Here is a 15,510-nt window from a genome sequence, read left to right on the forward strand (position 1 = left end):
GGCGGGTGCAGCCTTGTGTGCCCGCTTCTCAGCATGAAAACTTGGAGCATTTCTTCATTCTTCTAAGCTCTTCAAGATCCCCTATGGCTTCACGCAATTTAAAATAATTACTGATCTGGCAACAATGTGCTTTGCTCCCTTCTTTGAGATGAGTGTCATCTCATTGTATGTGCAAACAAGGTTAACTTAACATGCGACATTAAATCTATTAAAGAAAAAAGAAAATAATGCTTTTGTCAAGCATTGGAACAGGCTGCCCAGGGAAGAAGTTAAGTCACCATGCCCAAGTCACCTCAGCTAGGTGAGCAAAAGAAGGCCTGTACCAAGGAGAAAGGATTTCTTATTTTAAAAATGATGAAAACAGTGGGTTTGGTTTGAGGATCATATTCCATATTGCTCTACACTTTTGGCTGTTGCTAAACAGGAAGGCCACCAGTATCACTTTCGAGTGCAAGTGACTTTAAACTATGGATTCATCCCAGAATCATAAAGAATAGGAAAAAAAAAAATCCTCCAAGGCTGAAGATGCTAATCTGGAACAAATTTCACCTTGCAGTAGTTTATACTTCAGGAAACCACACAGGCCCTGTCAACACCAGGCTGCAGACATTTAGCTGGCTGCTGACACCAGTTAAGAAGTCCCTGCGATTTGGAGAATGCAAACACACTTTCCACATCCAGAGAAGTCCAGCAGATGCTACAGTAATAAAGGATGAGGCGAATCTGCTCTAGAACTGGGAGTTTGCCATTCTTCGTCAGTCATTCCCCAGGACACGCAGGACCTCCGGCAAATCCCACAGGAGGTTCTGAGACCCTGAATGTTTTAATCAAAGACTTGAGTCACACACTGAACACGCGAGACAAACTCCAAATTCCTAGAGTGGAAAAAACAATGTTCCTTTTTCTCTGATTTGCGTTTTCTCTTTTCCTTATAAAAATGCACCAGTCCCTTAATGGTTTTGATTACTGATACACTTTGGAAAGGTATTTTTATACAGCTGTCTCTGGTGCCACTAAGATCTCTTTCCTCGGTGGTACTGAGTTAAAGGCTGTCCTTCTGTATTATGTTATACTTGTCAGCACCGAATTTCATTTATCACATTATCGCCTCTCATAACGTGTCAGGGATCCTTTTGGAATTCCCCAGCTTTTTTCACTGTCTTAAATAATTCCACATTATTGTCACCACACTATTTTCTTCGTTTTTCAGTAGATTTTTAGGAACACACTCAGTAGCACAGCTTCCCACGGGACATTGTAAACCTGACCATTTATTGCCTCCTTACCCTAACAAATTACTAAAACAAATGATAACTCTCCGTTCTTATCTCAGCAAAGCTTGATTTCTGTAATGATCTTTAGCGAATGACCTTATCAAAAGCTTATGAAAATCCACGTACACTGCATTAACTGGAAGACCCTCAACTACATGCTTGTTGACACTTGCAAAGAACTCACAAAACCTCCTTCCTTGTCCACACTATGCCTTGCTATTTACCAGCTGACGCCAATGCTGCTGTTCCTCTCACAATTTCCTGCGATCTGGTGTCAAGGCGATTTTCCGCAGCAGGCACCATGCTCTGGTTCGGGGCTGGTAATTTCATGGTAGAGTTCTGGCTGATTAACTACCATTTGGTCCTGGTGACCTGTAACTGTTAATTTTATTCATAAGAGTATCTTTACCTTGTCTGCTTTAACTCTGTCTCCTTTTGGAATGAATCTGGCAGGCTTCTTGCTCCTGATGGGTTCAGAGAAGACCTTAACATTTTCACACTTATTTATCACAGTTTTTTAATTAAGGTTTTAACAATTTTACAGCATTTTACACTGCACTTGCTACTATTAACAGCAGAGGAACTTTAAAATTTGTTTTAAATTTAAGTCACTGTCATCTATAATCCAGTAACACGAATATAATTCTGCTCTGCCAGTTAACAGTTGGACTCAATGATCTCGAGGGTCTCTTCCAACCAAAATGATTCCGTGATTCAATATATTGAAAGAGAATGCTACTGCTGGGTTCAATGACAGGCAGAGTTAGGAGGAATACTCTTCCCGGCTTTCCTGGTAGTTTGATAACACCAAAAAAGACCCACACCACCAATTAGGTCTCATACAACCAGACTTAAAACCCCCAAGACCCCAGCCACACAACTCACATTAAAAATAAATACATTCTAAAAGTATTTGAAGAGTTAGATTTACTTCATTGCATTTGGCAGCCTGCTGTGTTTTGTCTTCTACAAAAGGTCTAGAAGGTAAAATTCCCATGAGTGTTTACAAAACCAGAAAAGCCAACCGAGTAATTGAGAGCTTTGTGAAATTGGACATCAAGTTAATGACAGGAGAGGGGGGGAGGAAAAAAAAAATAAAAAAAAAATCACCGTTTTACACATAGCACTATTCACAGAAGTCTGGAGAAATTTAATTCCATGGGGCTACACCTCCAGACAACAATAATTTTCAGTGTTAAGCAACAGATGTTCGGTGATAGAAGCATTTCTAGAAATTATACAGTAAATATGTCAACAATAGCTACATTTCAGAGTATCAGTGTTGCTTCTTATAACAAGAAACTAAGCCATACCTACACAATTTGTAAACGTGTTGTAACACTTCCTACAGCTATCGTACTGTTGAGTTGCTTACACAAGAAACACAATATAGAACAGCCAGTTCCTCTGATTTCATTTGAAAAATAAACTATTTACGTTCAGCATCAATCCCATTGCCAAATCTTCGGGCAGAACTGTAACGGCAGCACTGGTGTCAGCTACATTCACCTCCGGTGACAAACACAATAAATATGACAGTGGGAACGTGCCTGCTGAAAAGACCATGTCTTTAAAAAAAGGCCTGGCAGCCATCCCAGCAGCAGCGTATCTGCCTTTTTCTTTCTAATAACAGCTACTGACCTCGCTTGGGACGACTCGTTTGCACTGCTTGTAAAGTCATGCATGTCTGTGAAACTCAATGTATACGTCATCAAATTAATAGAGTTAACATCTTAATACTAAGTCTCAAGTACTAAGAAAAAAAAAAAAATAAGGTGTCTTAACTATCAAATTTCAGAGGAAAGAAACTGGTGAGCACTGAGTGTCCAAGTGTTTCCTACACCAGGTGTGACTACTAAAGACACGCAGCAGCCAACGTGTGAAATACACAGCCAGTGACAGAAAGGCTTTTTTCCTTTGACATTCTTCAGGAGAGCATCACCTGAATTCAAAAGCAGCTCATCCAAAAAGGCAAATGCCTATAAATCTAGAAATCTACATTCCCACCTGTGTTCCCCCACCTTCATCAACTTCTACGGCCAACCTCAAGTTTTTCATTAGTTAGCCAGGGGTTGTTTTCTAACTTTATGACTGCCAAAGTTCCCTTTACATTTTTCTACCCTCTAGTTGAATTTCTTTCTACAGAATCTTTTCCAAGAAGGAGCGGGGAGCATAGGATGGCTGTGAAATGGTAAACATACATACAACTCTCAAATTCTTGAATCGTGTAAGGAATGTGTATTTGGTAGATCTCCAACATCGACAACATCCACCTGTTTTAAAATGAGCAACTGCAGGATTTTCTGATGAAAGTGTGATTTTCACATTTGCGCGCTCTCCTTCAGCGGACACAGTATTTCCTACGGTTTCAATGCCCACTTAATGGGAAGCTGTTATTTCCTCAGGACCTTCAGTCCCCGTAGTCTCCGTGACTCGGGGCAGGGGCGGGTACCCAGAGCCTCCCCGGCCAGACGCCCAGCAGGGCACTGAAATCTTGACCTTTTCCTGGCAGGAGCTTCATTAACTTTTCTCTGCGCTTGGGCTACTGCCAAGTTGCCACACACATTATTTATGTGCTAGTTTGCCCACGGTGAGTTGCCTGTTTGGGTCAGCGCTCCTGAACAGAACGCAAACGCAGGGAACACTAAATCTGCAAAATCGGAGCGAGAGGTCGGAGGAAGCTGAGATTTTATTTCCAAAGGTTGGTAACGCTTGGGACTTCAAAGCTTAAGAGCGTTCTCGTTTTGTGCTGCAAACGGGGAAGAGTTCAGTGTAACATAGTAAGTTCTTCAAGTGCTGCCCCGTAATGTTACTCTAAATAGCCTGCAATCCGACTGGTTGGAGCAGAGAGTTATTCCTTCCAGGTACGTGTCTGTATAAAAACCTCTGGAGCGTGCATCCCCCCGCGGGAACCTCCAGCGCCCTCCGTCACAGCAGGTAACCACGCAGCAAACAGCTAACCCGTGTGACATGTGCCTGTGTCCTCTGCTCGCTAGCAAAGGAAATACTTCGGTCTGAATTCTTGTATTTCAGGTCAGCCAAAGAAACCCAGCGTACCTAACCCCTACTGTTGCGCGAGAAGTGGCTATCATTGATGGTTTTCAGTATTTGGATACGTTTACCTTGTGGACTCATATGTTTATGGCAGACATTCCCTTTATTTCTTAGCATTTATATTAACATTTTAATATACATATATTTTTATTAGTGCATGAGAACATGAGAAAGTTGCATGAGCTCTAAAACAGGGATGTTTGCGTATAGTGTGAATGTTTGGCAAAGCCCTCTCTCGCAAAGAACATCTGAGCAAACGGAACTGGCTTTTGCACAAATGATTCAGACTAAAACGGACTTTGCTGTGTAACTTTGTGTAGAGGTGAGAGAAACACATTCCAGCAGAGCTGTGTTTACAGCTGAAGACCCAGTAACACAGTACTGCTCACTAACCTACTTTTTTTGGTAGGGGGAATGTGGGGGAGTGAAGGGAGGGCTATGTAACTAGATTTGAAAAGCTCTTTCCCAGCAATGGATTTTGGAAGTTTAAAGAGGCAGAAAGTTTATTCTCATAGGGGATAAACTGTTACCTTAAGGTTTATCATCATCTTATGATTCTCCCTTCAGTGTTTAATTACCTTGTTAGTTTTATGTGGCATTGTCAAATAGATATAATTTTGTGAACTATTCTTTCTTCCTTAGGTTCTGAAGAAATCAAATGTGATTTTGTAAGTTGTTTTGTTCACAACAGTTTAAGATTATTAGTTAAGTCAATATGGGTTTAAAAACTTTGGAAAGAAGAGAATTTAGATGATTGTTTCCCTTCAAGAGCATTTTGAAAAGAAATCAGCTGCTAACATTCAGAAAGAGCCAACAGTTTTGAAGGGAACAGATTTTGATTGCAATAGTATTATACTAAATCAAAATGCTTTTAGAGATATACCATTTTAAGAGAACTATGGATCAGAAGAATGCCAAAATATTAAGAAGTGTCAGTGTTCACAATTCTAGTAACAGAGCAACAACTTGACCATAGCAAACATAGGGTAAGTAATAGTGCAAACACCAACTATTTGCAAATAGCTTACTCACTTCTTACATGTGTCTGTAGTCTTCAGGCACAGTTTATAATTTAAAATTATAAAATAAAGCTGTGCATCATGAAGGCCAAGATCCTAATATACGAGAATTCTTGAAATTGTAAGACTAAATCCATCCTGTAGTTTGCAGCTAAAAAATGCTTTACTTTTTACGCCAGTTTATGAAATACATCATTAATAGTTGTGGCAGTAGGCTATATAAAAAAAAAAAAATAAAAAAATCAAAACCACCTTTCTGCTTTGCAAAACCTGCACCTACAACATTATTACAGCATCTAGAAGCCCCAGGATAAACCAGAGCCCGCTGTGATAAGTGACATACAAATGCAAAATGCATAATCTTTATCTTCCCAGTTTCCCATCGAAGAACTCAGGCAACTGATGGATTTAAGGATTGCATCAGTCTCACCACAGTATCAGTGTAACCACTGAGTGTCTTTTAGACCTCCCAATCATTTTATGAAGGGATTTAATAAAAACAGAGCACCTTTATAAAAAGCAGGCTCCTCTTTTAGAGGAGCTCAAAGGACAAAGCATGAGAAAGGACAGCAATTTTAATTTTCAAAATGTAACATCTAATTTAATTTAGAATTCAGTCTGTACTGATTTAGTAATAACAAGGTATGTACACCATGAGCAGAGACGCAATTGTATTTACTGCAAATACTTAACAATGGATCAACAAATATACACTTACTAAGCTTGTCTCCAAGCTATTTTGTGGTATTCACCACTATGCATAGCTAACTGAAATTGGGCCTGTTGTAGTATGAACTTATCTTAGCATAGAAAAAAAAACACAGAAAGATCACTTTCTACCCAAACTGACAAGTTAAACAGTTTACTCATTAAACAAGCCTTTCTAGTTTTTACATAGAAGGTACTGGACAATGCAAAGTCTCCCCCTGCTTTGCAGTTTCAGAACTGGCCTTTCACTTAAATAGTACAGATTTCATGCTATAAGAGCCTTACAAAATAACGATAATAATAAAAAGCAAACAAAACCCCAAACAAAACAAAAAACTCCAAGCAAACCAATCCTGAAAATGTAGTGCTTTGCATGTTTAAACATGAAATGTTCAGGAGACTGGGTCCTCACACAAGTGTTTCCTGGCTGTAGCCATCACCAGTTCTGATATTCTTCTCTTTTCATTACACACCTTGCCAATTACACAAGTCTTACTTTCTCAGAGACCTCCTAAAACATTTAAACATGATGAGATTTTACTTTATCTCAAGATAAAAAGAGGCATTTCGAAAAACTAGAAGTATAACTTTGATTCCATAAGACTACATAGAAACCATTGCTGTTGTAAGGAGGCACGCTTCCATGTGTGAAATGTGGACATGGATGCATTAACTCATACACCAGAGAATGCTGTAACTGCAGCATTACTGTCAGCCTCTTACGTACCATAGTCATATCTCAAATTATACACAAAATGTACATAACAACCAGAACCTGTTACTAGCTAGGTGGAGGCCATCTGAGAAGTATTAAAAAAAAAACCCAACATCTGCAGAAATCAGATTAAAGCACTTTCTTTTCTGAAACAGTACAAAACCCACTGCCACGACTGAACAAATGCAGCGCTTAGAGGACTTAGAACACAAATCCTGTCCTTGTGAATGAACAGAGTAGCAATAAGGAATGTATCAGGTATCAGTAAAACTGCAATGGTGTGAGTTATGTGTGCAAAATATACCTCCCGCACAAGTCAGGAGTCATTCTGCTCCTTAAAAAAAAAAATTGCTGAACCCCTCCAGCTGCTGCCAAACCTCTCCACCTTCTGGCCAGGGTACCTCCAACAGCCTCCTACGGTACAATGGAACCCAAGTTACACAGCACTGCATCTGCAATGCACGTGGCTGGAAAGAGCAAACAAACATGCATTCTCAAAAATGAACAGAATAAAGCCAATGATGGATAAAAACATAACACACTCCAGCCATCATGATACATGGGAAGGGTGAACCTGTACAGTCTCTGGTCAGAGCAAGTTATGAGCCTTTTTTTTTTTCCCTCTTTACACATGTGTGCGTATATACGCACAGATATGCATATATACATAGGTGCTATCACTGACAAATACTCTAGTTGAGCACAAAGTTTCATGGGCCTGTTTCTCCCCAGGCAAACACAGATCCAGCCCTACTCCTGCTTTTACTGCTTGTAGGTTGGTATCACGCAGTTCCTTCTTACACCAGATGCTGCCCTGGACACTGAAGGTGCACAGTCATTCATAACACACACAGAGCTCTCCAAAAAAGCTTACCCATCCAAACTTCTCATTGAAATTATTTCCTGACCACCATTTGCATACTCCGCAGTTCAGTGCATTTCAGGGTAACCCAATTAGCTGTTCTGCAAGAAAAGGCAGGGAAGAGGAGGCGAGTGTATGCAAGGAGACAAAATCAAGAGCACTGACAGCAGCAAATGAAACAATTTTATCACAGGAACATCAAGTCCAGAGTTCTTTGTGAAACAGTAAATTACACAGATAAAAGTAACAGACGCTAAAAGGCAGTTCATCTTTGTCAGCTGTTGCTTCAACGGGTAGGAGGATCACACAAGCAGCTCACTTTTCAGACTAATTAGTACATCCCTTGAGCGACGTAATGCTAAGACTTTGCATAAATGACGATATAAACATTGTAAAATAATAAGTGACAAACATGATAAAATAATAAGTTTGATAGTATTACTGCATTATGTCATCTCTCATCACGGCTTCCTGTCCCTCCAACCTGTCACCAAAAAACCCCCAAACCAGAGCCCACCCAAACTATGTGCTGCCTTCTTCCAGTCATCTCTCACACAAGGAGAGCGCCCACAAGCTTTTATAACGTTATTCTTCCCCTTCCATTTCAGCTCTTTTGCCATGATCTCTGCACAGCAACCACCGTTCCCCAACAATATTCAGAGAGTCATGGACTGCCCAACTGAGGAAGAAGAAACCTGTGAAGAGCAGTCTGAGTCTGAAAACTGCACTTGCAGCTCCACGTGTGCATCCTCAACAGCAGAACCCAACTCAGGTTTAATCCAATTTAAACATTGCAATTGCTATGGCATGCTAACATCTCATATTTTCACTTTTCTCAGCCTTCGAATAGTAAATGTCACTGTGTCACTTTTCCTTTTGATGTCTATTTTTTCCCTCAATTTTTCCCTATATTTATATTTATTATCAGACCACATCTACAAAAAGAACTAATTAAGACATATGTTTAAAAAAAAAAACTCTGGATTTTATTTAGACACCTGAGGATTATTCTCAATTACAATCAGAGATTGATTATAAAATGCATTAATTGGGTTGGCGCTATTGAAGCTTTGGGATTACAAATTTCAACAGGCTAAGCCGCTCCAACACCTATCAAGGACTCCAGGCAGACATCATTTAAAATCCACGGAAGCCAGAGCAAAACTTTTCCTTATGGTTAATTTTGCATCGTTTACACATGTTGTGACAGGCTTCCACCTGTGCAGCCATTGAGAACAAGAGTGTCCTTGTTTCCAGTGAGATCAGACAGAGCAAAGCTGAGCTCTCCTGAAAAATCTGAAATACCTGCTCTGATGAGACATGTTAGCACAACTGTAGTATGGACACTTGCTGAGCAGCGCCATGTGTCACCATATACTTGAAGAGTATCTCACAACCCTCCTTTTGTGGAAGGGTTAAAAAAACCCCCGATAACCACTAAATAGAGCTGAGTTTTCTTCAATGTAAGAGGTAAATCCTAAATTACAGCTTTTTCCTTTTTTTTTTTTTTTTTTTTTTGGTAAAAAGAAGCTTAATGTTTAGCTATTTGTTGGTTAACCTCTAGAAGCCATATCAGGTAAATTAAGTATATTAGCACACAAAGACAAAAAGCAAGATGCAACTATTTGGTGTTTGTTTCTGGTTTTGAAAGTCACTAGAGCAGAGAGGTTGGGAAAAGGTATTTAAGTCTCAAATAAAACATGAGATGCAGAAGGCAACTTCTCTGTGTTTAGTATTTTGACATACACTAATATATCCCAAAAGTTTTGTGAGGGAGGGAATACAGTGATGACGAAAGGATTCAGAACTACCTCTGGTTAAAAGCTGCCAGAACACTTTTTAATGAGGCAATACTTCTACCCAGAACACAGCAGTTACCGCGCAAAATTTTTAAGCAGCTAAGATATCACACTGACAATAGGAATTTGCAAACGCTGATCTGATCCAAGGGTTGAAATACCAAGAAATATTTTGCAGCAAACGGGAAACCCGTAATTTCCCACTGAATAAACTCCCCACAAATGACAACTACAGCAGACATCCATACAATGGCACGCCCCAAAATACAAGCTAACTTGGTCCCGAAGGTTTTCTAGACCTATATAGCAGAGTTATGTATTTGAATTAGTAGATTTTTCCTAAAAGGTTCCTTTCTATCACAAAATTGCCCATGCAAACACTCAGAGTGGCAGGAAATGACTGTTGCTCCTTTCACTCTCTGGCCAGCCAGACCGCCCGCTTCTGGACACCAACCAGTCCTGAGGCCAAGGACCTGACAATTTTCCCAGTCCATGTGTCTACGTACTACCTTCACAAAACACTTTTTACTCTTTAAAAAGTTGCATACAAACACCTGCATAGAAAAATACAAATTGTGTCTTTTTTCTCCCACAGATTTACCAGTAACCCTTAAAATACTACAGAACTGGGTTCCTAGAGCTTCCCACTACTTCGACAAAGAGCACTACACGTATGTGGGTCACCAGATTGTCATTCAGGAGTCCATAGAACACTTTGGAGCCGTGGTGTGGCCGGGGGTAAGTACGCGATGCGGCACTCGGAAAGCTGACATAACAGAAGGGTAAACCACGACAGTGGCACACAAATATTGAGGAAGCTTTCTTAGGTGACACTCCTGGTAGCCAAGGTTTCCCCATGGAGAACAAAACTGCCAGGTACTTGAGCAGAAAGCTCTGCCTTATGCCAATTTGCCAGTCCACACCAAAAGAACTGTGGCACCTACATATTTGTAAATTAGTGGCAGATGTTGAAGAAAAGTTAAGAAAGTGAACTCGGGAAGAAGTGTTCAGCTTCTTCCATATTTCCAGTCAGTCACTGCTGGGAAGAAAACAAGCAGTAGTACGAAAAGGAGGCTGAAAAAGAAATTTGGGAGAGATTAAACAAAGGAGCTTAAAACAAATTTGCTTCTTTTAAAGAACAAGCTGGAACAGTTCCATTGCAACATGGAAAACAGTACCTGCAAAAACTGAAGAACAACTGTTTGCTTCTGCTCTTAAAACCTGAATTTTATGTGGATTGAGAAAACTGCCTTTGAGGGAAGAAGGTCAACTGACAAAGACATGAAAATTAGGATTTCAAAATTTTTCAGCTCCACATTTATTGAAAAAGCTCACAGAAAATGGCAGACAATTTCAAAACAATAGAGGAAAAGAAAGCATATGCATGGGTGAAACAGTATCTTATTTCAAAATGTCAGTTCATCAGTTCTCACGTTAATCAGGTGTCAGAATGCAGATAGTAAAACTTTCCAAGAAAATTGAGAGGTTGCACAAATTGGACTGGTGATTCATTAGCTGTCAGCTTTCCCAGAGCTGGTAGCCAGTGTTGCATTATGAAAAGCGCAGGAGTTAAAACAGTAACAGTAACACAACTCTAAAGGAGAGAAGCAACAGGGGGAAGGTAGTTTCTTTGGCATCAGTTTATGTTGTTTATAAACAGCCAATTTATATTCTATTGATGAGACCTTTACAAAAGTCTGATAAACAATACTTCCATTCAGCACGGTTGTTTGTTGGTTTTGTTTTTAAAGTTTATACTATTATCAGCAGACAAGTGTTGAGTAAATAAATTTAATATTTCCTTCGAAAACAAACAAATTAAAAAAAAAATCTGCTGAAGCCTGAATCTACTTTATGATATTGATAACAAACCATAACATTTATGATAATAACGCAGAACATTACTCTTTCCATATTGTTAAACCTCTTGTTTGCTGTTCTGACTGTATGGTTGACATTAAAACACTGCCTACCTTGAGCTCTCAGAGGACTCACAGTGTACAGAGTGTGCAGCAAATCCATACGCCATAAACCTAAAAATAAGCTGTTTAACTTTTTTAATATAAAAACCAGGACATATCATAATTCTTTCCATGTTACATTCTTATGTTACAGCCTTCAGTGTTTTTCATTGTATATATATAAAAAAAACTTGTATAAAAAAAATCTAATGACTTTTTGTGCAACTTACCTGTTACCCCCTTATATGTATGTGTTAACCGTTTTAGGCACTGGCTTTATCTCAATATCTGGAAACAAATCAAGAACAATTCAACCTCAAAGACAAAAGAGTTTTGGAAATTGGTGCTGGAACAGGCTTGGTTTCCATTGTGGCCTGTCTCTTAGGTTAGTAAATTTGTATTTCCTTTTGGATTTCTTGTGAAAGATGATCTAGATCTGCCACTGTCATTTTAAGGCAATGAAATGACAGTTGAAGTAAAGTTTGTCACTGCCTTTTTAAAAATGAAAATTATTGTAAAATACTGTTTTGTCAATAAAAGTAACTACCTTAGTTATTGGTGAGGGGGAAGCTGGAAAACTTATGTAGATAAAGTTTCGTATATATATATGTTCAACTACATACTGATGAATTGACACAAATTTATGTTTTCTTTAGGAGCTTACGTCACAGCTACTGATTTGCCTGAAGTTCTTGAAAATCTCTCATATAATATTTCAAGAAATACACAAAACATGAATATGCACAAACCTGAAGTGAGAAAACTCGTATGGGGAGAAGGCCTCAACGAAGACTTTCCTGTATCAACTTACCATTATGATTTCATCCTGGCAAGTGATGTTGTGTACCACCATACAGCTCTGGACTCCCTGCTAACAACTATGGTGTATTTTTGTAAGCCAGGAACAATATTACTATGGGCAAATAAATTCAGATTCAGTACAGACTACGAATTTTTGGAAAAACTTTGCAATATATTTAACACAACCATTCTAGCAGAATTTCCAGAATCAAATGTCAAGCTGCTTAAAGCCACAGTAAGAGAGAATTAAAGAGGAAATTGTTACTAATTTTGATTTAATGGGAGCACCTTGCAGTTTGGAATGTTCTGAAGCATTACGGTGCACCTTCTGTGCGTTTATGTTTGTAAAGTTGCAGTTGTATCTGAATTTTGCATTACAAGTTATGACAAAGCATATAGCAATTTGTCTCTGGTTGATACATATGACCTGTTCAAACAGACCAATTTCACTCCACTGAAGGAACAATGTTAGTAGCAACAGTTAGTAAAAAGGCTTTCACAAAGCACTGATATTCTGGGCTGCACTGAACTTCTGTTGTTTGTAAGGTATTTTCTTTCAGCAAGTTTCAATTCTGTACTCTTTCAGAAACCAATACAATTTTTAGCTTAATTATTTATTTTTATTAATTATAAAATCACCTTTTAAAGTATCAGAGCGCACATGGTGTTTTTTGATCTTCAACTTTGCACATTTATTCTGCTGCGTTTTACATTTTTGACATTATTAAACATATATGTATAGCTTTACAATACCTGATCACGATTTAACTGTCTGGCACCTTTATACATGTATCAGCCTGTCCTGATATTCAACTTCACATGGATTTTTGAGTTTGCCTGAAATCACTCCAAAATGAAGATTTACAAGAGCACCTATGCATCAGCAATTCCGAGTTACGCATTGTAACAGTTTGAGAGGTTGAATTTTTCTTAAAAAAAATTAAATGTAAACTCTTGCAAACAATACAGGTAATGATGTCCCATTACTTTAGTCTAATAAATAAGATTTTAGCTACTCTTGAAGTAGCTTTAAGGCCTTCATACAATTGAAATAAAGATCAAACATGTTAAAATTCAGTTTACTGTAAAAATACAGAGCTTTTACAGGTTTGCCGTTAAAAGTAACAGTTAAGAACCTAACATGCATGCAGGAAGCCTTTCCAGCCTAATTCCAAATCCTTGGTGTTGGCAGTTCTGGCACATCCATTGCCAGCAATGGGATGCACAATAAGGAAACCCCCTGATGACAGGAGTTAGGTTGACAGGTATTAAGCCGTACCCAGGAACCTTTACTGATAAATACACACAATTTAATAATTGGCATTCAGTAACGAAAGCATGCGTTCCAATAAAAAGTCAAACTTATATTTTCATGTCCTGCCCCATATAAAAATCACTTTAAGTTTACAGTTGTTGGTTTTCTAGAATACACAATAATCAGGTGGATACATGACAGGAAGCCAGTTTTCAGTGAAAGTTGCACAATGAGTCCATCCAAGCAACTTCATTAGCTGAAAAAAAAGAAAGCTAACATTAAAAAAGAGAGAAGCTCTAGGGTCATGTTATTTTCAAAATCTTAATGCTTCCAACAAACACTCCATTGATATCAACATCTTACTAAAGATGTCTATTATCAGAAAGATAACAGATGGAGAACTGGTGATCTTTGAATTACTTAGTCCTGAAAGGGGAAAAAGAAAAACATTCTGTATGATCTACAGGGAGTCCAGGGGGAGGCTACGTAGATGATGAGGGGCCTAGTGCACCTTTCTTATGAAGACAGATTGAGAGAGCTGGGGCTGTTCAGCCTGGAAAAGAGAAGGCTGAGAGGAGATCTATATGTTTATAAATATCCCAAGGGTGGATGTCAAGAGGATGGGACCAGACTCCTTTCAGTGGTGCTCAATGACAGGATGAGGGGCAACGGGCACAGACTGAAGCACAGGAGGTTCCATCTAAACATGAGGAGAAACTTCTTTACTTTGAAGGTACCAGAGCACTGGAACAGGCTGCCCAGAGAGGCTGTGGAGTCTCCTTCTCTGGAGACATTCAAGACCCACCTGGACACATTCCTGTGTGATCTGCTCTGGGTGAACCTGCCTTAGCAGGTGGCTTGGACTAGAGGATCTCCAGAGGTCCCTTCCAACCCCAACCATTCTGTGATACAGTCTTTCAACTCAATGCACAAAAATGTCCTAGCAGTAATGCCCATTAACTCTCCATCTATATTCTACTAGCAATATGTGTGATTAATAATAATAAAAATAACAGTGACTAAACAGCAACATAATGGGATTTTAAACATTCAGATGATCTTTGGCTAAAGCTGTCTCTACTTTCTTTATGCCCCAAACTAAGTTCCAGAAAGTAAATCTGCTAAAAACGACAGTTATTCACAAACTTGCTATTGTAGAAAAAGAAGAAACCACTATTAAAAATGGAGGCCAACCCACCAAAGCCTGGATAAAGTTAAAATGTTAAGTTTAGTGATGTAAGAGGTATAAGAAGTATTTTTGAATTTTTGATATCTTACTTTTAAAAGCTTACTCAGCATGAACATAGCCCATTACTTTACACCTTACCTGAATGCAGTTTTTCAAATTGTCTTTCGTTGGCTTTTCTTCTGCAAGTTTTGTGGCAAATTTCAGACCTCTCCCATACATTTTATTTACCAATGCATGCTTATAGGCAAAAGTCAAAACCTACAATGCAAAAACCAAAAAGAAATTAAGTATTTTAATATTTTAATCTTACCAGGCTTAACAAGTAACAGCAGATTCTGTTCAGGTAGCGGAAGTGATTTAAACAAAGCAAAACATTTACACAAGATAGCTTGCATTTTTCTTTGCAGTAAAACAGATGATTCACAGTAGAACTTGTGAACATGAACTTGCTAGAGACTATTTCTGACTTCATGAACATATTTGACTTCAGAATACCTCATGTAACACAGATGTTACTATTCTGATTTTTTATTCACTACATTTTTAGCTTCTTTGGTTTTTCATTCTCTAGAGACAACTGTATAGTACATATTAAAAATAATAAAAAAACCCAAGAACATGGCAGGTATATTTTTGACTCATTTGACCCACAGAAACAAAGACCCAATTGAGAGTTTTGATTCCTAGGAAGTCACAAACTTACTGCAGAAACAAGTATAACGTACATAGTGAATGAGACATTTCTGTATATACACACACACAGACAAACACACTTAAGTACAAACAAGCAATGAAGACAGGTAAGCATGAAGACAAGACACGGGTTTTGGGCCAGTTCCTCACTATTGGTAATTTATTAAGAAGTGATTATTA

General features: G+C 38.6%; 2 protein-coding genes across 5 annotated transcripts in view; one reads left to right on the forward strand and one right to left on the reverse strand.

Moving 5' to 3' along the window:
* The first annotated feature begins 3,951 nt into the window (after positions 1–3,951).
* Positions 3,952–13,159, forward strand: METTL21C (methyltransferase 21C, AARS1 lysine). Of its 3 annotated transcripts, none has more exons than XM_065626898.1 (5): positions 3,952–3,975; positions 8,241–8,404; positions 10,027–10,169; positions 11,660–11,777; positions 12,049–13,159. In XM_065626898.1, exons 2-5 carry the CDS (start codon positions 8,251–8,253, stop codon positions 12,441–12,443), a joined length of 810 nt encoding a protein of 269 aa, XP_065482970.1. In that variant the 5' UTR covers positions 3,952–3,975; positions 8,241–8,250; the 3' UTR covers positions 12,444–13,159. The 3 variants fall into 3 exon arrangements, with proteins under 3 accessions (XP_065482970.1, XP_065482968.1, XP_065482969.1); XM_065626896.1 differs by lacking the exon at positions 3,952–3,975 and adding an exon at positions 4,139–4,211; XM_065626897.1 differs by lacking the exon at positions 3,952–3,975 and adding an exon at positions 4,218–4,307.
* TPP2 (tripeptidyl peptidase 2) overlaps positions 13,116–15,510 on the reverse strand; it is a 53,278-nt gene continuing 50,883 nt past the window's right edge. For both annotated transcript variants that reach the window (XM_065626895.1, XM_065626894.1), the window contains 2 exons: positions 14,776–14,895; positions 13,116–13,704 (listed from right to left, as the gene is read on the reverse strand). In XM_065626895.1, the coding sequence (XP_065482967.1) occupies positions 13,615–13,704; positions 14,776–14,895 (210 nt within the window). In that variant the 3' untranslated portion in view covers positions 13,116–13,614. The remainder of the gene's footprint in view (positions 13,705–14,775; positions 14,896–15,510) is intronic.

The sequence above is a fragment of the Caloenas nicobarica genome, chromosome 1, assembly GCF_036013445.1.
Source record: "Caloenas nicobarica isolate bCalNic1 chromosome 1, bCalNic1.hap1, whole genome shotgun sequence".
Lineage (NCBI taxonomy): Eukaryota > Metazoa > Chordata > Aves > Columbiformes > Columbidae > Caloenas > Caloenas nicobarica.

Coding starts and splice junctions, on each gene's coding strand:
- METTL21C (XM_065626898.1), top strand. CDS start 8,251: ATGATCTCTGCACAGCAACCACCGTTCCCCAACAATATTCAGAGAGTC. Junction 8,405..10,026: donor AACAGCAGAACCCAACTCAG/GTTTAATCCAAT, acceptor TTTCTCCCACAG/ATTTACCAGTAACCCTTAAA. Junction 10,170..11,659: donor GAGCCGTGGTGTGGCCGGGG/GTAAGTACGCGA, acceptor TAACCGTTTTAG/GCACTGGCTTTATCTCAATA.